At 37.4% G+C, this 24,626-nt stretch overlaps 1 protein-coding gene across 1 annotated transcript in view; it reads left to right on the top strand.

Moving 5' to 3' along the window:
• GABRG3 (gamma-aminobutyric acid type A receptor subunit gamma3) overlaps positions 1-15,353 on the top strand; it is a gene marked incomplete at both ends in the record, with an annotated part of 334,515 nt that extends 319,162 nt beyond the window's left edge. The window contains 4 exons of the mRNA XM_082066711.1: positions 1,961-2,113; positions 9,706-9,902; positions 11,394-11,423; positions 15,075-15,353. Coding sequence (XP_081922837.1) covers positions 1,961-2,113; positions 9,706-9,902; positions 11,394-11,423; positions 15,075-15,353 — 659 coding nt within the window. The remainder of the gene's footprint in view (positions 1-1,960; positions 2,114-9,705; positions 9,903-11,393; positions 11,424-15,074) is intronic.
• Positions 15,354-24,626: the final 9,273 nt, after the last annotated feature.

Below are 24,626 nucleotides of genomic sequence, written 5' to 3' on the forward strand. Positions count from 1 at the left end.
GGCGTAAATCTTTCTTTGGTGAGGCAAACCAAATTAGGGATCTGATGTAGTTTATAACTAAACCAGCAGAACCAACGGTTACTAATCCACATCAGTTCCCTGGTGCCATTCCCTGCAGAAAGAAAAGTGCTGGAGATTAGTGGAACGAAATAATCCTTAGGCTTTGAACAGCCCACAAGGCTCACTATGTCATGATGTACTGCAATAGTTCCGGCTTGTAACAGCAGTGAGCTCATTTCATTAAAACTCTGTCCCATTATGCCAAATACGCAAGGCTTCTGAAATAATTGTCCAGCTTCTTGAGGTCACATGCTTTTCACAGGCACAGTACTCATGAAAATGTATGTGTTCATCTAACAGAAGCATGATGAACGCACCCACAGGCTTATCAACCTCTTCCAAATATATCTATCTCAAAATGATGTACTTAACACACAGAAACCTTTCCTTTTGACTCATTGTTCTAAGTTTCTCTCCCCAAATCTCACCCTCAGATTTTTATTTACCTTTGGTTTTGTACCTTATCGTAGTTCACTCATTTTACAGTGGCCTTCAGAGATTCTTTGGGTGGAAATTTTTTTTTTTACTGAATTAATTTATTTTCTATGTCATATTTAGCTATAGTCAAAATACCCACTGTATTAAATTATTTTGTTCATATGCTGTTACTAGAAGATTAAGATTTAATTTGTCTCAACTCCTGATGAACCCATTATGTCACTACTTGGGTGAGCTGTATGTACATTGCTTTGGGGATTAATCCTTCTGTGCTACCAATTTCTTCAGTGTTCTGATGGTTTGCAGTAACAGGACAGACCTACCTACCTATTTTAAATGATGCCTTCTCCAAATATTGTATTATAGAATGTCAAGGTTTGTAATAAGAAGCAATATAATTTATTAGGTCAAGTCTGATATAGTCAGACAAAAAACCCATAAAAGTTCTCAGGCGTATAAACTCTTCACATCTGAAATGGAAGCAACATATACAAGTGAAGTACAGAAACTGGTCTCAGTTCAGTTGCATTATTGTTAATCACTGTGACTTCCTGAGAGAAAAGGATAGTTAACATCTGTGAAGCAGCAGGAGATGTTAGTAAGGAGAGAGGTGATAAGGTCAGTAGTCTCTGCTGGGTAGAGAAAGAGTGACAGATTATTATCCCCTGTAGAGTCACGAGGGTTAGCAGAAGAGATGCTGTGAATAAAATTATATAATGTGAGATTATTAGCCTTCTTACTGAGCTCTTGATTTTATGAATCAGAGCAGAATAATAAACTTTATATCCAGGCTCACCTTCTGAAGGTTCATGAATACTTCAAGTGACTACAACTGCTTTAAAATGCAGGAATGCTGGCATAAAGAGACTCTTGATTTTTAATGATGAGTCCTTTAAAAGTATGCATTCTGACCTCTCTTGCCAGCATTGAGGCTCTAGTTTCTCTGAATGACTTCTTATGTAAAGACATACTCATGTGCATGCTACATTTGCCATAAAGACCCCTACTGCCCGATTCATATCTCAAAAGAAGATAACAAGTCACTCAAACCCGAAATTAAGGCAGGGAAGACACAACCTGCAGAAGGAGAGATTTTGTGTGGCTTGGTTATAGATTCTAGTGAATGATAGTAGCTTCATGTTTCTGATCATGGAGGATCCAGAGTTATCAAGTCTGGAAAGCCAAGATGCCTTTCAAATATTTACTCATCCAGAATGATTGCTGAAAGCCTCTGCCTGTCCAAATAGGGCAACATTTCCACAGAGACCTAGAACTGAAGGAAATTAGGACTGAAAGGTTTATTTGAATTCTATTTCACGTGAGCATTGCTGCCCAGATGTTCTCAAACCACTGCGAAATATTTCATATGCAGTGTTTTATGAAGTTTAAAAATTAGCATCTCAATGAACAATGATCTGTATCTCACCACAATGCCGATTTATTTTCTATGTTATTATTGCAGGTGATTATGTAGTCATGACTATATACTTCGACTTAAGTAGAAGAATGGGATACTTTACTATTCAAACTTACATTCCCTGTATATTAACAGTTGTTCTTTCCTGGGTATCCTTTTGGATTAAAAAAGATGCCACACCAGCAAGAACAGCATTAGGTAAGTTGTTAATAATTCCTTTTTCTGCTTTCTTTGTGGAGTTTCTACACTATCATTTGAAAATGTCAGCTTCCTTTCAAAGGGACCACTAGCTATATGCTTTGGATTATTGCTACCACTTCTTGCAGACTCAGATCTACTTATCACGGAAGCCTCTGGTTTTCTGCCTTCCCTAACAGGGTAATTAAAAGTAAACTACCCTGACCCTTTGTAATGACACTGCCACCTATTTCACATAATATCTTAGAATTAATGCCTGTCTCCTTGTTCTCAGTATGACATTTTAGTGACATTTTTGAAGAATAAATTAATTGCACTGCTGGCTTCCTTCCCTTCTGAAACTGTCCCCTACAGGGCATTATGTCTTACATATACAGAAAACTGTGGGTTATAATAACATTAACTCAAGTAAAGTGTTTTAGCTTGAGTGCTTGAAGTTAAGCTCCGCACTAGGTGTATAGATATTTTTCATAGATTGTGGAGATTTATGCTGGTATAGATTTTCTAGCAGCTCATTTATATCAGGACCAGTGTGTGCATTTTGGCATCGTGCTTTGAGATACACTTATAAATGCTGACCATTGATTATTAAATATATTGGAAAACCTGCAGGTTTTGCCAGCATCAAGGGCATAGAGCTGTATAACAGCCAATTATAGGCATACATCAGAATTGAAGGAAAAGCAACATCTTGGTCCAGACTATGGTTACCAGGGCTACCAATATTAACTGATTTAGAAATCTACAAGTCTAGGAAAAAAGGGGAGGCTGTGTCAATGTTTACATGTTTGTTTTCAAGCTTGGGGGTTACCATTCCCAGCTATTCATTGCTTCCTTCTGCTGGAGTTTGTTACCCTCTCCTTTTAGCCAGTTGGACTCCCCACATCATTTCAATTTGAAGAAAAAATTATTAAAAACTGACCAGCCTGACTTTTTGGACTGAAATCTGATGGGAAACATTTGTAGGAGCAACTGAGTCCCCAAGCTTGAGAGGGTGATACCATTGGAAGGAGAGACTGAAGGACAAGGGCTGTGAACAGGCTGCACCACCTTGGAGGACACATGAAGGCACCCTGGAGCAAGGCACAGTGTTCTTGAGTGCTGCTCTAACTAAATGTTGACCAAAAATGGTGTTTACTTATATGTGAATCCATTTCTACTAGCTCTCTTTCAAACACCGTGTAGATGGGTTCTACTTCATCTCAGGAGGAAGACACCTTGTTTGACAAAGCAGCCCTTTTACAGTTATTCAAAATGACTTGTCCTGTTTCAGCCCACCTCTCTCCCACACTAATAAATCTGAGCAATTTTGAGGGGTCTGTGGTTTCTAGCATAAAAGCCCTGAAAGGGAAAATAAAAATGAAGTGTTAAAGAGACTCTGAAGCCCATTCACTCTGAACAAGATTTTAGCTGCTAAGCCTCTTGAACTTGTCCAGGAATCTGATCACCCTTTCTAAATCTTTCACTTATACAAAAAACTTATGGTCATCTATTCAGTGTGCAGAAGGTTTGGGTCACAAAAATTTTTCCTCCAAAACTTCTTATGCTTCAATAGCTTTGTAACTTTCAGATGAATGATAGAAGAAATACATTAACCTCTCTCACCAGCCACAGCTTTATTTAAGCAGTGACGCTATATGTCAGCTATTCCTGCTATCAGTTGTTAGGCACCTTCCTCTGGGGAAGTTGTATTAGTTTTAATTCCTAGCGAGTTGTGAGGGGCATCCTGTCAAAGTAAGAGCAGCTCAGTGACATGCAATAGGGTTAGTAGAAAGAAAAGTCCCAGACAACCTGTAATAAGACAACTGCAAGCAGCCAACACCGGTTCATACTTTACAGATAATTCTGTATTAAACCCTATTTTGCATGAGGTCAGCACAAGACCATAACCTGCTGGTTTCTCCAGAAATTTGAATTATTAAATAATGTAGCACTTCTGACTGTTGTAAGTCATGTGGCATCACATGGGTCTGGTTATATGAGGTTATTTTCCAAGAAAGGAATATTTAGTCCTCACTCCCTTCATGTGAATGCCAAAGGGCCTTTACACTGCAGCTCCAGCAACATGAGAGACCCTAAAACTTACAGCTATTCTGTGACCTCCTCCAACTCCAGGACAGTGCGAAGATGATGCAAAGGTGAAGACAGAGCAGCTGTATGACTGCCTGTTCCAGGCTGTGTAGATTTGCCTCTGATGGCCAGAAAATTGAGCGATAGACCTTTAGTGAACTTCTCTGCTGAACTCCTTTCTTCTTAAATTGGGTGACTCAGTGGAGATAAGGAAAGATTTACCACACTCTTTTAACTGGGAATCTGAAGCACCATGTGTGTGCAGAGAGCCACACAGCATCCATTTAGGTTATCCTTCATCAAGCTTAAGGGTAGAAAAGTCATCTAACAGTTTGCATTAGTAATTTTCTGGAAGCAGTGTTCATACCTTGTCCCTGAGGAAAGTTCCCAACACCACACTGCTGTTTTCCAATTAATTAGACATGGAAGTAGATTAGATCACTAGTCACAACAGTGTGACTCTCCCTGCCTCATCTCCTCAGCCAGTGGGAACTTCAGACAAAAAAATGTACTCAGATACTGTGGTCATGAATTTGAAGAACATAAAAATTAGATGTTCCAAGGCTCTATTCAATGGCTATCATGACTAACTCCTAAAATGGATGAAGAATTAAATTACTAGGCTAAAATATAATATTTTTTATAAATAAAGTCAAATGAAAAGAAAACTATACATACAAGTCACCTTTTTGTGCACCGAGTCCTGTTCCTCCCAAATCAGCAGTGGCCTCTTGGGATGCACTAAACAGATGTTCCCACTTTACTGTAGGTCTGCTTGTATAACACAACTTACAAATCTGTCTCAGCAACAGCACACATCCACATTTGGATAGTGGCACATGGTGAAATTGTGAGTAATACAGCCAAAGGCAAACCACTGAAACCATCCTGCTAATTAGTCTAAATGAATTGTAGACTCAGTGCACCAAGCCTGCTCCGAGTATAGCTGCATTAATGTAAAGGGCTAGCATCAGGGAAATATTTCACTCCCTAAAATTAATGAGCAATTTCCTAAACTGCTGGCACCTACTCACAGTTACATGAAGGACAGGTTTTACCTCTTTCTGAATAACACTAAGTAATAAGCTATTTCTGTGCTGGAAAAAGTAAATGCAATTGGGGCATTTGGCTGTGAGGGGAGAAGTGAGATCATAAGTATCCTTTCAGCAGGACTGTCCAGAGGCATCAAAGTGCTCTTGAAAAACTTGGCATTGTAGTCTCTTTTTCACATGCTCTTTGAGGGACTGAGGCTCAGAGTGGCAACATGACTCACTCTAGGCCACCCGAAGAGTCAGTGAGAAATTGAAAGTAGAATTTGAGTACTGGATGAGAACTGTGGTTTGTGATCTCAGGTTATTCTGCCCTGCATCCAGAGAGAAAAATAAAGTCTCTCGGCTGTTTCTGCTTGTCTCTAGTAATCAAAATGATCTTCTCCCAGTGATCACAGTTAAGAGCAGCCAGCAAGCATCTGAGGAAAATCTATCATCTGGAAAAGAATAGGTTGCTTTCCTTGAAGACGAAAAGAATTAAGTTAAACTGAAGCTTTCATCCCAGTTTCCCCCTGCTTTTTCAAAATGGGTATAATATGTAACAGGACTAGGCAGTAACTACAAGAGCAACTTCAAACCACAGTTTAAAGAAATACAGTGAGTATCAAGGCCAGCAATGTGTTGATGTAAAAGAAGATACCAATGACGGTTAATAAAAAATGAGCATTGCTCTCTTTGTCATTCAATCTTAAGTTCATTCACTAGAAAAACAAGCAAGTGATCAAAACAGGTGCCATAACAAGAGATGGAGAAATTAAGTTTATAAACAAGTGATCACCTGGGTGAAAGCAGCACACCTTTCCTCCAGTGACCCAACATACACTTAAGCAAATAAGAAAAAATGAGCCTCACTGACCAAAGACTTTGTAACACTGAAGCTTTCACCAACACTTTCTAACAACCTCACTTTGCATACTGTTGTCCAGTAAGGAGCTTTCAAACAGCAATAATTGTAAATAACTGTTTAGGACAATGATCTAAAGGTTAAAGTGTTCTCATGCATTATGTATCCCTGCATCACTTGATCCCTCAAACAGTCCTCTTTGATTTATCAGACAGCACTTTTGGTATGGAATTTACTCAGAGAATATAAATGTCACAAAACGGTATTTACACACAAACTTGTAAGCTCCCACTTACACCTGTCTACGTGAAAATTTTGAAGCCAGGTTACTTCAAAGCTGTCCTTGGCTGGTATTAAAATCCTATCGAAACAGACAGTTTAAGAGTACTGTGATTTTCAATAACAGATCCAAAACTCACTTTACTATGTAGGTCTCCCCAAAGTGAGAGACTTAATAATTTCATCTGGCAAGGTTTATTGCATTTGAAACCACTCAACAAATTAAATTTTCTTAGCATGAGAGATAAAATGAAGTAAGGGTATGGATTCTAGATATTATCTTTGGAAATAATGGGAGCTGCATTTTATTCATATATGCATATCTGTATATTCTGACTTGTAAATGTGTAGGAATACAAAACTGTCTCATCTGGTGCACCTTCTTTCTCTTTGCTCTCTGTATGTATTCCCATAGGACTCATTTTAATATTTTAAAATTTGTATCTATGTGTCAAATGTAAAATTGATACACTGGATAGAATTTTTGTTATTTTAAAAAGTCCTTGCTTGTTAATGGTGTGAGCTCGCATCCAAGTTCAAGCCTCAGCTTAAATTAAGAATGATGCTTTTGTATTGGATTTCATATCATAAAAATATTTTGCATAAATAATAGGAGTAAAAATATGTTTGTTTTACTTTTGGATGTTTCTGTCTATGTGCTCAGCAACTTTGTTTCATGCCCTTGACATAATTTGAAATGTGACATATAACCCAGAAACTGTGATGGCTTGTGATAATGCTAAACTTTCCTTTCCACAGGGCTTTATATTCTGGTTACAAAATATGATTTGTTGTCAAAGAAACTGAGTATAGACCCTACTAGTATCTTAAAACAAAAATAAATCTTACAGCGTTGCTGTGTCTATAAATTTAGTGGAACCTACTTTGTTTCAATCAGCTAAAATTAGTCCAGAGCCACCCAAAACTCCCATATTCTGTTAGCGGTGAGACACTTACAACATGATTTACTGGGCTGGTTTTGCTTAGTTCTCACCTAAAGCTTCAGGGTTTTCAGAGACTCATGCATGATTCAGGCATGTATTTCACATTCAGGCTTAAGGCACGGATACAGGACTCAGGCCAAGTTGATGACTTTTATACTTAAGTACAGAGTCTATAGTCATTTTGGCAGCTGGTTGCCGTTACAGATACATACACAATACTTCTTGTCACAAATAATAAAAAGTTATACATCCATTTCATTAAAAATAGAGGAAAACCAGTACATTGTCAATATAGCATTCAGTAGAAAAATTGCAGACCTTTGCAAAAAAATGGTTTCGAGCACTGCAAGCTTTTTTGTTCTGTTACTTCTTTTTTACCCTTTAATAAAAAAGTGTCCTATCACAGGACCTGCGGGAAACAAAAACTTGTCCTTCAGTTCAGGTAAAAAGAACACTGTATATTGTGCTGGAAGCAGAACACAGGTTTTGAGGAACTTTTTAAAGATAGTAAAATATCTGAGCTAGTATATGCAGATATGGCTCTAAAAAAGACAGATTTCTGTTAGAATCCAAACATGAGTTAGAAAGTGTTAAAGAACTATATTTCATATTGTAGAGTATGTCATCATCTGGATGCAGTTCTTCTGAAGTTAGTGACTCCCAAGGCCTGAGTCATGGTCATGAAGAAAGACTAATTAGCCAATAGTTTGTGAGGGCCAAATCAAGGCTAGAGAGTCAACACCTTTTGCAGCTGGACATCTTTGCAGTTGACTGTCGTGATGAATGGCTAAGCATGAGGTTTGTCTCTGAAGAGTTTTCGAAGCATCAGCTAGCTACAGAACTGTTGTTGAAGGGTCTGGAGAAGTTACTGGATCATGTCAGCCATATGTGCTTATATTGGGATGTGGCACACTTGACAGGAAACAGAAAACTTTTCCGAACAGCTTTTAGATGTTCAAGATACATACAAAGTCCACACTTCCCACTTCCTGTCAGCATTGCTTTCATCTTGATTATTGGGTTGTGTTTTTCCAGCAACTTTTTTTTTTTTTTAATTGTTCCTGGGTTATGGATATTTAACGAATGCAAGTAGTTATTATTAATTGTAGAAGAAGGTCGAGAGCCAGGCAATAATCTGCCTCTGGCTCTTCCACGAACTTTCTGACAGCTTGAATGGGGAGGGTTATCCCTGTGAATCACTGCAGTTTCTATCAACTGCTACAAATATGAGGTGGGCATTCCTTCGTAAACAGAAAGCAGTAAGAAAGTAAACCACAGATACTTCCCTCCAGAGTGCCATTTGTGGGAAGTAATTCGACTATAAGGCATAATTTCAGTCATCCCCTGCCATTTCAAAGATTGTGTACCATTGCAAAATATCACTTTAACTATAAAAAGAAAGATTACCCTATGTTTATGGGGGTTTTTAGAGCAGGTTCTCTCTTGAGGCTTATTTTTCTTGAGAGCTTTATTTTTCTTCCCAAGCCATTGAGGGGTTTTATTTTTTTCTTTCAGAAGGCTTGCAGTTCTTAACAAATGATTAAAAACATCAGTTCAAAGTGGGAATGAAAAGACCTCTGTTCCTCAGGAATGAAATTATATGAATTACCAGCAGTCAAATACCTGACACTCAATAGATTTCATTCTAGGACTGGTTTTATTGTTTCAGGATATTTCACACTAAGTAATTCCCATTATATTCATTACTACAAAATCAATCTAAGATGTGATGCTTTGTATGAATTAAAAATGCTATTTCTATCAAGGCTACATATTAAGTTTGTATGAGAGTCTGTTTTCCCTTAATTAGAAGGGAAATAGCAGTGGAGGACTCTCAAGGAAGCAGCAGTGTGAAAATGTAGTTTCAAAAGTCATGGTCAGAACTTTGCAGCAGCATTTATTTTCTTCACCCTCTCCTTTCCCTCCTTTTTTTCTCTTTTTTTGAGCACAAGATTTTTCATGAGAGCAGTACTGCTGTGAAAAAGACCATGTTTTCTTCATTGTTTTCTAGGTTGTTGGGTTTGGTTTGGTTTGGTTTTATTTCTGGGTTTAATACCTTTTGTGCATTATACTTTCAGTCAAAAATTTCTTCATTGTCTCAGTCTCCCACATCCCCATCTTCAGCCTAACTGGGACCAGAAGAAGGAAGAGATGAGGAAAAGCATGTTGAAAGGCATGGGAATGTCACTTTTGTAAAGATGAATATAAGCAGCTGAGGAAGTCTTTGTTTACAAAACACCCTTGGCTCTACTGATGTTCTTTCTCATTATTTTTATACTACCAAATGAAATTAATGAATTATTTGGGTACACTTTGGATTTCTGTTTTGTATGTTTGCTTCCAGAGATTCTTCTGTGACATGAAGAAATGATATTGCATACAATTAAATCAAGTTTCTCTCTGCAGGTATCACCACAGTATTGACCATGACAACTTTGAGTACCATTGCGAGAAAGTCATTACCCCGGGTCTCCTACGTCACCGCGATGGATTTGTTTGTGACTGTATGTTTTCTATTTGTCTTCGCTGCTCTGATGGAGTATGCAACCCTCAACTACTACTCAAGCTGCAGGAAACCAAATTGTACTAAGAAAAAAAAGTCGGTACGTTGGGAGCATTTAATTTCTGTTCTAGCATGTGCCTGGCTCACAGAGCAGAGAATCATTCAATGACAGCCTATAATCCTGTGATACTTTGCTCCTTGAAGCTCTTCCCATTTTGTGGTGTGATCTGCCCTGAAAGCTGATGGAAAATAGTTACCCATAGTAAGAGAAGAACTAGTTATGTGCCTGTGGAGTGAGGTCTGTTCATAGCAGAAGCAGCCTGCTGGCCATGAAGCAGCAATCCTGCCTACATGTCTTTCATCCTCCAGTTACTATGCTGGTAGTCATAAAGGACTCCCACTGAAACAGATTGCATAGCTTGTTACACAAATACATGCATATCAATGTATATTCAAATTCATCTGCTGTTTCATGGCTTAACAGGTCTAGAAATATTTATGTACCTTATAAACAGGATTTCAATGTCTCCTCTGGGAACCAGCACTTGGTTTTAGCCCTATGCACAAAGGGTTGTTTTTTTAAAAAAGTACAAAAACAGAGAAGGGAACTTGAAAATGTTTGATACATGACTGCATTTTTGGCCAAAAAGACACTTCCAGAATAACACCCAGACACAGATAAAAGCTGTTTATTTAAAATAAATTAAGACAGTCATGCAGGAAGAATAGTCTGATGTACTTCATAATTGAGAGAATGAGAGGGGGAAGTATAATGGAGAAAAAAATCCCAGTGTAAACATAGGGAATGGTTGTCCACTCATGATCAGTGGAAAATCTTATGTGTTTGAGATTGGTGGCTGGAGATGTTGGATGCCATTTTGTGCAGTGGAGGAAATAAGGACCTTTGAAATGAGAAATACAACGCCAAATACGAAAAATGTGAAGGAAGAAACTGAAGAGAAAGAAGGCTAAATTCAGGGAATAATAGGTCATGAGGTAACAAGGAATTGAATTGAAAAGCTGCAGAAAATGTTGAATGAAGAAATAATGAAGGAAAAAGCTGAAAAGAGTATGGAATTAGAGAAAGTGCAGAAAGCCACAGACTTATTCAATGAAAACTCCATTAAACCTCTAATAGCTTCTTGTAAAAACGCATTACATACAAAAGGCAAAAGTGTGTTAGCAAAAGAAATGTATGAGACAATCAAAATTAATTTGCCGATGTTTAAAAAAATGCCATCCTATAGAAAGACCGAATGGAAAAGTCATTAGTTTCTTTGTGAATAGGATGTATTTCCAGACATGGGAATGAAGATGAAGGAAATCATGCAACACTGATGAGATTTGAGTTAACAGTAGAACAAATGCTATCTTAGCTATTTGGTAAATGAAAGTAATGTATGGATTGAAACTAGGTGTGCATTCTGCATTTTTAAAGGGTACAGAATATTACAGCAAATATGTAGAATACTCAGAATGTTTTATGGACAAATGCGTTTTAAAGGTTTGGTTCAAGAAACGCTATTGAACTTCAGATGCCTATGAAGCAATATGTTCTCTTCTGAAGATCCTTTTGTTATCTTTCTTTAAGCTGCCTGATGTCAGTTTTGGTCATGTGATGGTAAGTAAACTATTTTATTCAGTGAAAGCAATGGAGGCATGAATGTATGGTTGGCATTTACTTGCAATAATTCCTGAGAAAACCGTAATGCTATGTTATGCTTCACTCTGACTTCAATATAAATATTGTTTTGCTTTTTTGTTAAAAGGTCAGTTTGGTTTTGGCTGTGGCAGAGGAACATAGCTGCCTCTTTCTATAAGGACTTATGAAATTATTTGGGAAGGAGAAGGGTCAAGTGTAGAAAACTGTGTGTTATTTTTACTTCAGAAGTTTTGTGTGTCTGCTTTACATAATGCTGCAGTTTCTCATTACATTTTCTAAAAAAGTTATAAGCACAAGTTATGTCATAAACTTATATGGAGTTTTAACTGAGTTTCATAGAAATAATTCATTTATGCATATCTGTAAAATCTTTAGCAAGCTTTCAGATGGATTTTCAAATAATTTCGGTACACAAGTTTAACACAATTAGTTGTACTATATCTACAAAAGGAATAAATTCTATTCCCCAAAGCTCTAGATAACTATTTATATATGTACAGCAGTAATACAGTTGAAACTGAGCACAAAATTGTTTCTCTAATTTTTATGAAATCTGAAACTGGAATACATACTATAATGTATATAAATAAAAAGCATACAGACGGCCAGTTAATCATCCGGCTGGATAGCCTGCTTCCCAGATATCAGATCCAAAATAGGAACAGGGACACAACTAAAACATTGCTTTTGCATTTGTTGCTTTGGATATAATGAAGTTTATAATTTGCAGCTGCTAGCTCCATGTTACTAGCTTACTTTTTGCAAATAATGTTTTATTCTTCCTTTTTTTAAATTTTTTTTCCTTTTTTCTTTTGTCTTTCTTTTTTTTCTTTTTTAAGAGCTTTCTGATCTATTTAGAAAGGTCATATAGCACCCAAAATCTGCTTATTGACAATGAATGGTTTTACAGCAAGCACTGCATTTATACATTTGCTCCTGCTATCACTCCTTGGACAGACTTTTCTGAAAGATGAAGTTTATAATGCACATTGAATGAGTAGCAGCACTTTCCTTTTTCCAATTAAAAAAAGGAACAAGATACAACAATTAAAATGACAGTAGGGTTTAACACTCTCAGTCTTTGTCTAGATCTATTATAATCAGTCTCATCTGTGTGGAAAGTGTCTGCAGCCTTTTTCAGGTTCTTTCCCTTCCCTTCCCTTCCCTTCCCTTCCCTTCCCTTCCCTTCCCTTCCCTTCCCTTCCCTTCCCTTCCCTTCCCTTCCCTTCCCTTCCCTTCCCTTCCCTTCCCTTCCCTTCCCTTCCCTTCCCTTCCCTCTCACTCTCCCTCTCCCTTTCACTCTCCCTCTCCCTTCCCCCACCTTCCCCCCTTTTCCTTTTTTTCCTTTTCCTTTTCCTTTTCCTTTTCCTTTTCCTTTTCCTTTTCCCTTTTCCTTTCCCTTTCCCTTTCCCTTTCTCTTTCCCTTTCCCTTTCCTTTTCCTTCTGTTCTTTCTCCTTCCATTCTCTTATTTTCTGTTTTCACTATAAGAAAGATAGGGAGCAGGCTCTTGTTCTATCCATAAACAAGTTCCATGTTTGAATTGTAGCATAAACTGAATAAAATAAGTGGTGTCCCTGACTCTCAATATATCACCTTGTCTTTTCCAACCTTGTAGTGATGCCACCTAAAAACGTGAAATTTATTAATCTTAGTAAATCCATGTTCAGGTAATCCCACCTCTTGTTTTTTCTCCTAGAAAACACACTTATACCTTGCCTGAAATAATTTTTTTAAGTGTGTTTAACATTGCATCTGAACTGTGTTGTCCAAGGCACCTGAGCAGTGCCTTGCCCTGCCAGACGACTCAGGCAGTACTAGGCTGGTGCCCATGGTGCGTGCATCCCTCTCTTCCCAACACCTGCTTAGCAGGACTCACAGGACACACTGGGTACCATCCACCTTCACCTGGTATCTAGTCACTTAAGGACACCCTCCTAGATGACAGACATCAAAGCAACCACATCAATCTCTCTGTATTATCAGGGCTTTTATTTTATTTTCTGTCCTGAGCAGATAGTTGATATAACAAAACAACAAAAACCCCAGGCTATTGATACATGAGAAACTTTCCTTTGCAGAACCAGGGCTCTCATTTCTCTTCACTTACCAAAATCGTCTGGAGAGATATAAATTATCCTTTCTTCTTTTTAGCATAAATATTGTAGCCAGGTACAGAAAAATTCAGTCCCCGAGTAGAAATTTTTCATAAAAGCCTGCAAGAAATGAACAATATGTGACACAGTGGTATAGTAGAATTCCTTGTATACTTTAATCATAGCTATTTTTTCTGTCCAAAGTGCTGCAGTCCAAAAAATGATTGTTTGTAAAATAATTTTAGACCTTCTCCACGTGGCAACACATTGTAAAGCTCCGATACCAGCCACTTGAAACTTTACAAATGAGAGAGAAGACCATGAGGGTGGAATTCAAGTAATCTAATCTCAGAGTTAAAGTCATTCACAACAAACAGATTTGCAATAATCTGCTTCTAAACTAGAATCTGTTTATAGTCCACAGCACAATGTATCTGAGCAATTTTAGCCATCTACTTATGATGAGATGAATTGTGTCCTAGAAATAATTGGCTGGATTATATAAGGCAGTCGTTCAGACGTAGTTATCTGTGTTGGACATGCCAACATCTAAGCAGAGGGATGCCACATCAAGTTCTTTGCTCAGGGATCGTCATTTTTCATGAGATGGGTAGTATTATCATCAGCCAAACCAAAGGATTTGTAGAAAGAAAACAAAGTCAATAGAAAAAAGGAAATTTTCCCATGAGGTACACCTGTCATATCACTGATGAGTTTCACATACAGACTGAAAGTTTTCAGGTATGCTCCAACACCTTCAATAGGAAATGTTGCATATTTTGTACAGCAAGTGTGGAAGCAGGTGCCCAAGGCACCCTCCAGAATGCAGGCAGGTGTGATGCAGAGGCAAGACCAGCTTGTTGCTGCACACCCTGCAGCTCCCACAGGCAAAGGCAACGCTCAGCGCAAGCACAGGGAAAGAGCCCCTTAGGTGGCGAAAGCTGTGCTGACAGGGTGATATCAAAGTGCCCTATTTCTGAGTATGGTTAGTGTGATAAGCATTAAGGGGACATGATTAGGGATGGCATTTTGAAATCCTGTACTGAAATCATCACTATCTATTGCTGACTATATATGTTTTCATAAATCATTGTAAAGTGAAGTGGCAGTGAAGGCAGCTATACTAAGTGGAGATTTTTCTGTAATTAAATGGGGAGGTGGGACATCTTCCTTTTTTTTTTTTTTCAGAATACATGCTTAAATGTAGTAGCTGCAAGTGTTTAAAGTAACTTGCAAATAATAGTCTGACAGGCAACTGAACTCCTAAGTGCAAAAAAAAATGATTACTAGGAAATACATGCTTGAGTTACCCAAACAGAAAATACACCTAGAATTATTTAACTTGCCACTCCACAATCTCTCTATGGAAATTCATCTGAAAAGTTAACTTTAGAGAGAAAGAAAGATGATCCCTAAATCTAGAATTCCTATAGTGTCAACCTCTTATTCCCAGCTCCTGTGATTTTTTTCCCATGAAAGCATATCAAACTGTTGGTTTCTTTTTTCTCTCCTCAGAATTATTCTGTACTTGATATGAGACCACCAACTACAGTCATCACATTGAACAATGCCATGTATTGGCAAGAATTTGAAGATGCATGTGTCTATGAATGTCTGGATGGGAAAGACTGCCAGAGTTTTTTCTGTTGTTATGAAGAGTGTAAATCAGGCTCATGGAGGAGAGGACGGATTCACATAGACATCTTAGAACTGGACTCTTACTCCAGAGTCTTTTTTCCTACATCCTTCCTGCTGTTTAACCTGGTCTACTGGGTTGGATACCTCTATCTTTAAATGTTGCCTGTAGTGGTGAAGACTGCTGTGTTTTCACACTGTGGAGGGATGGTGAGAGTGCAGAAAAAGTGAAGGACACGATCAGTTTCATCTCAAGTTATAAAGGCCACATTAACCTTCACCATCACAGAGCCTGAGGAAGAATTTTAATATGAAATTGCCTGATAAAGAAAAACGTGGAAGAATTCTCTCCTTACTGCTATTCATTTTAAGGAAAAAATTCTTACAAAATTCAGCTGAATTTGTAGTGTAAGCGATGTTTATGAATAATTATTGTATATTAGAATCTCTACTATCTCCCTTGGCATAGAAGCTATTCATAATTCAGGCAAAGGTTAAATATGTCATTTTTGTTCTTCCTTCCCATACTTTATTCAAAATGCTGCCATATCCCTGAGACTCAGAGCAAGATACAGGCACTGGCAAATAAGCCAAAGCCAACAAAACCACTCATTTGTAGTTAAACTTGCTTGAGCTATGTTCCATAGGGTTTGGGAAATATTTAACTGGTGATTTCCTTGCTATAGAGAAACCACCAAAAGACAATAAGAAATGTCTCTGGTGGGATCAAAACAGACATTACTTTCCACACAGGTCTGGGAGTCATGGAATTAGCCACTTATCTACACATGTCGGTTTTAACAAGGTTAAAAGGCAGAGTTATAAGAAAGCTATTATTTTGATATAAATAAAAGACTTGCCTATCTCTGAGGCAGCTGTAGACTTAACTTCTACATTTTTTCAAGCTTTTGACTGTCTTTTGTATGACTGGTTAAACACAGGATGGTCATGGATTTCTAAAGTACTCTGCTTGATTCAGGACAAGATTCCTGCTTGTTTGTGTCATTGTAGCGGATCATAGTTGATAGGCCATGAGTAAAAATCACTATATAATACCACTAGGAATATGTGACTTTCTTCAGATTGCAATTTACTAAAAAGTGCTCTCATGCATTCGTGCTTTTTCTCACAAAAGTTATTTTACAAAATTGAAAAATATGTGCCAAAGGACATTTCTTGTTCCTTCTTTGAAGTTAGATATTGTAGTCCTTTCTCATGACAGTTTTTCCCTTCCTTATGAGCTGAAGACTGAATACTTTTTACTTGAATAGTGCATTACAGGAACTCAATTGTGACTCTTGGATCAAACATGGAATAGTTGCCACATGTAGAAAAAGGTTGCTTTCATTTTTTTCCAAAACTACCAACTATATTTTACCCTAAAAAGCTATTTTGTATTTTTCAAGCTTTGGACTATTAAATTCTTAAAATACCCATTTTTCAAAAAACTAGTTTTATGGTGTTAAACTAGATTACATCTTTTACAGACTGTCTTAATAATTGTTATTAAGCAAACAAAACAGATTCAAAACTAAACAGTAATGGCTTTTCACTACCCTTTGGACGACAAGTAGTTCCAAATGATTAAAGTTAAAACATCCCTAAAACCAAAAATCCTGGTTATTTTTTTTTCTCTTCTGGAGGACCTGATTATTTTTTTTATTAGCTCCAAAAGCATGTGCCTCTTCTACACAGTATTTGATAAAATTGAGTAGTAGATGTGATTGAAGAAGAGTTCCCTTTTTCCTCAGAAGGAAAACCCTGCAAACAAGCAAAAACTAATGCAATGGTAATTCTAAAGAAGCAGAAATGCTGTTGTGTTCTTTGAAATATCACTGTCTGTCATTGCTGTTTCTCTGTGCTTCCCATGAGTTTTTCATTGCAAATCTTACTAACTCAAAAGTTAACTGTAGTTATTCAAAATACTTTCCTCAGTTTTTCACTTGTGTAAAATATCAGAGGCAGAGCTGGGTTTACATGGGGGAGAAGAATCACCTCTCCAAGAACTGACAAAATTTCAAATTAGAAGCACAGAGAATAAATATTTTGGGGGAGGATCAAAACCTTATTTTTAGCAAAATACGCCCAATCGGATGTCTCTAAACCAATTATAACCTCCTGATTTCAAAATACATGTTGAAGTTTTTGCTAACTCTCAGTAGCGAATGACTCTGTAAAATCTATTACTCTGTAAACTGCTGTGTCCTGCACTTGGAAGTATGGATTTTATTTAAGGATGAGAGTTATATTTTCAGCAGTGCAAGAAGGTGATTGAACTGAAGTTGAATATCACAGTCTCTAATTACGAATTAGCCAACCAGCCACCTTCAGCCATATTTTTGCAAGAATGCTAAAAACATTTCAAGCTTAAATAAAAGAATGGAAACAGTTATCCTTTAGGGGCCTGATTCTGCAAACCCTCTGCACAATCAATTGATTTTGGTGGGAATAGTGACACGGATGAAGCACAAGAAGGTTTCTTCCAGCATTATATCTTGAACAGGCAAAGTGAGGTTTATTTGCCAATTGCATACTTGAGTGAATGCCTGGGGAGTAAGTGTGGAAGCAGAATGTTCCCATTTTAGATGATGAGCATATCGTTTTCTTACACTTCTGATCACAGCTACCTATTTCTGTGAAAAGAACACAATCCTGTCAGATACTTCCTTGAAAGACTGATACTGCTAAGTCCATTCATATTGCCTCTGTTTTCTGAGTGCTTTCATAAACACAAGCTGGAAGCATATAACTCCACATGTTTTCCACAGTCCTAACCAAGAAAGCACCTGCAACCACTAATGGCTTCCACTCTTATACTGACAGCAGAGGACATATTCTACTTTGTAATACATTCTGTTCTGGGGTTATGTTCAAAAAAATGTATTTGTATGCAAGGGGAGCAGCCACAGGTTGGCATATCCCAGAATGCATTCCTGTGCTTATTCCTGATTGCTTGGTTTACTATCTTTGCTTCAATGCTCTGTGCTTTGGCAGCCACAGAAAAACTGTAGAGATCAGGGAAAATAAGTTTTCTATGTTCTGCGTCATTCAAAATGCAATTATTCCAGACACCTAGATAATGTGTTCTGTATATATCTATGTGCCATATCCTCCTGTGGGATTAAGAATATCCTCATTAACCTTCAGATATTCTTTTGCTTCTTTCACAAGTTGAAAAAAATAATAACACTTCTGTGCAATGTCCCATGAGAAATATAATAACCACCTTTTAGCATTTTAGAACATTTTTTGTTGAATAATTTCATATTCAAGACTTGCATTTATACTTCTTTTTACCCTTTCAAGGAAGGGAAGGGAAGCAGGCAAAACCAAATAACTAGTGAAATGAACATAGTGGGCAGGCATGTAAAACCACAAAATCAAATATTTTCACATCACATTCTCTCCTTTTTGAAGTTACAGAAAAGATAGTGAGGGTTTGTCTAGACAACCAGCTTTTTCCCAGGAGGATCTAAAGTCAAACTTCTTATTCTCCCTCTTCAGTTAAAAGAAGAGGGACAGTGTTTTCGTGCATTGGGGGCTGCACTTTCAAGACAATTAAGAATGCATAAAGACACTGTTCTGCTTAATTCAGTCTTCTTTGGTCTTCTGACCTCGATGCCTAACAGACTGACAGGTCCTTCTTTTACAGCCATTCTTCCAAGAATAAGTGTATAAAGACTTGCAGCCAGTTTATGCTGCCTCCCTGTCCAGCAGTAATGTGGAACTGAGGTGTGCCAGACAATTTTAATGTAACTTTCTAATCAAGAAGTACAGCTGTAGATTAAACACCCCAGGCACTTTGATAACCTTTCTTCTCTTTTAGATGCTCTTTCATCAACTCTCAACTGTACATTGGTATATTGAACATATCAATAAAAATAATAAAAATTACAGCAGGAAGAATCATAAAAGCCAGAATTGTCTTCACAGAGACTAACATGAGTAGTGAAGCTAAAAGAGGAGTAAGAAATTATTTTTTATTGCTGTGCAGTTCTTATCAGTCCCACTCCTCTTATTCAGTTCTTCCCACCACCTACCCACAGCTAATTCCAAATCATCCACATTCATCAGCTGGAACAGCAGTGTCATATGAACCTTTAGCTGATAGGAAATGATATTTCTGGAACTGGAGGCATCCTGCCAAATAACTCAGATAGATAGCTATCTCAAACACTTTTGCGGCCTTAATGCTTCTCAGAGTCTAGCACCTCATGTTGCTGCATGAATTTATCACAACTCACCCTACTCGGCCATTCCCATGAAGGGAAAGATGCTTATCTTCTTTTTACATGAAATGTCACCATACATCTAGAAAAATGACTCTGCCTTGCCCATGCTCCAAGTGACTAGATGCAAGACTGCTCTGGAAAGACCATAGTTGCTGTACTGATAGCTTTGTGGGAAGGGAGACTGTCAATATTTTAAGACAGATTTGATTAACCTTGCAATCTAGAAGGTTGGTGTTACCTTCTAAGCCGTAAAACAAAGTGTCCACAGCAACTTGTAAAGGCTGTCCATAACAGACTTGACTTTTCCCATTGGCCGCTCTTTCATAGCTTCCATAAAGCACTAAGAAAAGGCAAGACATATCCCATAATCTTGTCTGCCTACACATCTAGATGATTTTTTTCAAGGTACATTCTTCTTGCTTACAGTGAAATTGTTGTGCCACTTACATCGGTGCCTTTAGCATTTCTCGATATTGAAGGATATGCTATTCCTGCCCTGAGAGTTTGAAAGAGGGGCAATGACCTTGCTGGAATTCTTACTGAGCATCACCTTGTGTGACCAATTTCTAGATGCCTACCTTTGTCTGATTTTTCTTTATTTTTTAAGCAGTCTGTAGGTTTCTTAATTTCTAAGTAGCAAGAAAACTTCAGTGGGAATTCAGCAGTATAGCAGAATCTTTTCATCTTTCCTCAGCAATTTCATTCCACCAGGAGATACAGAGCATAAACTCAAGGCTGATATTTACCTCATCCAGGTCAGAATACTGTTTAAAATAGGTAAAAAACAAACTATGCATTGGGAATGTGTTTCAAAGCTGAAAAGTAAAGGTTTTTTCTCCTTTAGAGGTTGGTGGTTTGTTTTTTTGTTTTTCTTTTTTTTTTTCATTTCTGAGTTCATTTTATATCCTACCTCCATCTTTCCCTTCACCTATACAATTGGCAAGAACAAAATGAGCTCAACTCACATTTACATACTGAAAACTTCCACTGAAACTTACACTTACGTGTAAGCATAATGTCTTTATTCTTATACTATATTTATATGTCTACAAGCTTCTTATAATTCATGACATTGTCTTCTTGAAGGGCCTAGTATATATATGAAAAATGAAGGCCTTCCTTCAAGACTCAGTGGCCTTAATGGTTTTCCCTTTTCTTCTGGGATCCATGTTTTGTCTGAACAACAGAAACAAAAGAAAATCTAGTTTCCTCATCATTTAAGCCAGTATTTTAGATACTAAAAACAAAACTATGTTCTAAAGTGAAATGATTTAACAGAAAAAAATAATCTCTGCTTGAACTGCATTGCTTTGACAAGTTAAATAGTAGATTTTTGTACATTCTATCTATGATGGATAACTCAAAGAGATATGCTACCCTGTAATCCTGTTTAGGACTAAGTCCTGAAATAGGGATAAGTATTGTTCTAATCATCCAACTTACCTAGCAGCTGTTTCTTTAAATGACTTTGGATTGTGACACACTTTGAGCAATTGGTTAGTGTCTGACAATCTTCCTCTAGGGAGATATATATGATCTGTGCTGATGTATTCCTTTCTACAAACTTTATTTTTTCTCTTCTGTTGTGGGTCCTCAAGTCAGTGTCTGTATGCATCTGGAGTCCTCAAGGGTTTTCCTAGAATACATGTGAAATTAGACAATAAAATTCATCGTGAAGTTCAGTGCCTCAGATATGGACACCTGAGAATTCCCTACTTTCTATCAAAAACATGCATTTTGATCTTGTAATCATTTGCTATTTATGAAGGATAAACACAGCAGAAGACATGTGGTTATGTTTATTCATATGCCCGGAGGTAGGCCTTCTCAAGGACTGAACCAGGCAAACCAGGCACTGATACAGTCAGTTATTTGCCAGATATTCTTTTACCTAGGTAATGAATGACACTAGCCAGAGGAGCCGCAACAACCTGTTTAGTGTCATGGAAGCATTCACATAACTTTGAGGGCTAAGCCAGCCTTCAGAGCTTCTTATACAGGAACCCAGATGCTCCCTTTAGTGCTTCATACAGTGCTTAATACTCTCCTAACGTCTCTTTATCTTCTTGCAGCCTATGACAGTGCTTGGGAGAGATGAAGCTGTACCGACACAATATATATTCTAAAACAAAAAGAATGAAATATCTACAGCAAATCTGGTGACTTCTTGTTATTTAGACTGCTATTATTACAAGTTTTAAGGAGAAGGCCTGTAGGTCTGACTCAAAAGCTTCCTCATCAGTCAAGATCATTGACCAGAAGAAGGGTTTAAGTTAAAATATTTTCACAAGCAAACAAGAAGACCTTTGGATCATGTTCTGGTGGGGCTGACTATCCATTGACTGTCTTCAAAGCTTGTGGAGAGCAGATTTGTAATTTATGTACTTAAAGTGAGGTGAAAACTAGGGAAATGCCAAAAATTCTCAACTGTGCATTAAAAGAAAATTGATGAAAATACCGATATTGATTACATATTTGAAGAAAAACTGCTGACAAATGAACATGAAACAAAGCATGCCGGAGTCCATTCCATACTTACAGACCACACAGGATCCTTAAAATGTGAGCTGCTGTTGAACTCATGGAAAGCTGGTAAAATAATTGCATCTGACAGCATTACACAGGCAGACCAGGGATGTACACTATTGCCAGAGAGAGTGTCCCAAAGGAAACAAAATTTCAAATAACCTTCCACAAAACAATGCTCCTCTGAATGACAGGTGGAAACCTTGTGCAGAGAGATTACAGTATCAGCCCTACATATTCTCTTTTGTAGTTAATAAAGAGTCCTGTGACTTTATTGTCATCCCTGGTCATGTGCAATATCAACCATAAACCATGCCCCAACATGTGGCTGTCACAGGTAGGAACACCATGCTGGAAAGAACCTGAGCCAAGTCTGTGACTGTCACAGGCAGTCATCAATCACCTCAAATAATCCTGTTTTAAATTCTCAGCATACTCCTCTCAAAACATTTTTTCCCAACATGCCAACATGTGGATATTTGTTTTAATTTTAAGTGAGTGCAATTTTAGGAATCACATAAAAACTGCCAACTATGTGCCAAATTGAACTTTCTTATAGAATACAAAATTTTAGATTTTTAATTATCTTTCCTTCCTAACTCTTTCTTAGGGACGTGTGATTTCTTTGCTAGCAGTGCAGCTTGTGATGTCATAGTGAAATGAAAGTACAATTATGTGCCCAATGTGCCTTGAATAATACAGGTAGCACTAGTACCAGTATGTCATTCTAAGTTAGATAGCCATCCTAGTGATCTCCCAGACTGACCTAACCATAAAAATCGAACACCTGTGTGTTTCACCTCCTCAAGTTCTCAGATGTCTTTCCCTTATCTACCACATCCATTCCAGTTTATTTTGTGTTAAGGAGTAGGGCTGTGCGTCTAGAATACTATTTATATTCGTATTTTGATCCCAACATTTGTATTTCTGGATACAAATAAATACACATTATCAAAAAATGCAAATATTGCGTGCATATATTGGTTTTATTTTCTTATGGAAGTTGAGAGCTTAACTAACTAGAAACAATAATCTTAAAATCTGCCCAAGAGAAGCAGAACAGTGTGTTATCTTTCTGATAGGGTGTTTCTGAAAGGAATTTCAGAGGAGTCTTTAAAAATATTCTCGGTAGTCAGCATGAGCAGCCAGTAAACTAAGAGATTTGAGACTGAGGTTTATCCATGGGGCTAATATAAACTGGGAAGAATATTCTACAAAATTCAAAGAGAAATAAAAAAATAAGCTATGTCTTTTGAATAAACTGCTTGAATGTAAAGACTTCATAATTTAAAGACTGCAATCAAACTTCATTTCAAAACTTTCCCAATCCCAACTTTTTCAGTACACTGAAAGCTAGTTCTGTGCATCTGCTTGAACAATGAAATTTACTGGTAAAACTATACTCTGCATTTTTATAAATATCATTTCTTTGGCAGCCACTCATTGTTAAGTAAGAGCGTCTTCTTGGTTTATCCTCTTCGAATGCAATTTAATTCCCACCTCTGTACATTCATTGCCAGTCTGGAGCCACACTGACTGTGAAATCCCTACTCCTTTTCAGAATTCCAGATCATAGTAACACTGGAGCTGACAGCTGGGCCACAGATAATGCAGAAACTTCCCAGGTTTCTTATGATCCCACAGTGCAATAGAGATTTCTCCATCTGAACTTGTTACATTTATACTCTCTCTATGTTCTTACCACTGAGGCATTTTTTTCCAAAAGATGTTTTATTTCACAAACAACCATACCCAATTCTTCCATACTCTTTCATTAAGTTTTCACCAAGAAATTCTTTTCCCTGCACTTCTTAGTTTGGCATGTAATTCACAGTTTATCTCCATTTGTGTTTTGATAAAATAGTTACTAGTACTGACCTATCTACTAAAAAAATAAACATGGACTCTGGACTTCCCTTCCCCTAACAGCATCTGACATTTGTTATACCAGTGCTTGACATGTAGTAACCATACATATGTGGTTTTGCCCCACTCTTCAGAATAACAGGTAAGCATAATTGTTGCCATGACTATTTGTCCCTAATGCATACCATTGTCACAGTGTGACCACAGTGCCAGCTCTTCTCTCTTGCAGAGCTTAACGTGGATCACCACATATATTCCTGCAACCATTCAGGCAGACTGGATGTGAATTGAGCACATCAGTCCTTCTAGAGATTTAAGGTGCTCATCCTGCCATATTCAGAAGGCTCTGATACATCTACCAATTTAATAACATTTCCTGCCCAGTAGGTTTGAGTGTGCAATAAAGTATGATGATGAATTGTGCCAATAAGTTCTGCCTTTTTATGTTACCCTCTGTCTCACCACCACAAATCCAGTTAAGGACTGAATTACTGCTTGGCAGTTCCAGTTAAAGTAAATTCAGTCTGTGAAATGGAAAATGAGCAAAGCTGAACATCAGGGAGCTATCCAGAAAGTAAGGGATAAATGGAATAGAGGTTTTCCTACTGAGAGATCTTAGAAGACCACAGTCACTATAGAAAAAACTCTTCACATTTTTAAAGTGGGTTTAGAAATGGAAGGCATCTTCATTAGCAGTGCAAAAAAACTGATATATGCTAAAGTGTAAAATATAGCAACAGGTTCCAGTTGTTGTTTTATTTATTAGTTTTCATGTTTACTTATTTTTATTATCATTTATTATATGTTC

This window comes from Streptopelia decaocto (genome assembly GCF_964273445.1).
Source record: "Streptopelia decaocto genome assembly, chromosome: 1".
NCBI lineage: Eukaryota > Metazoa > Chordata > Aves > Columbiformes > Columbidae > Streptopelia > Streptopelia decaocto.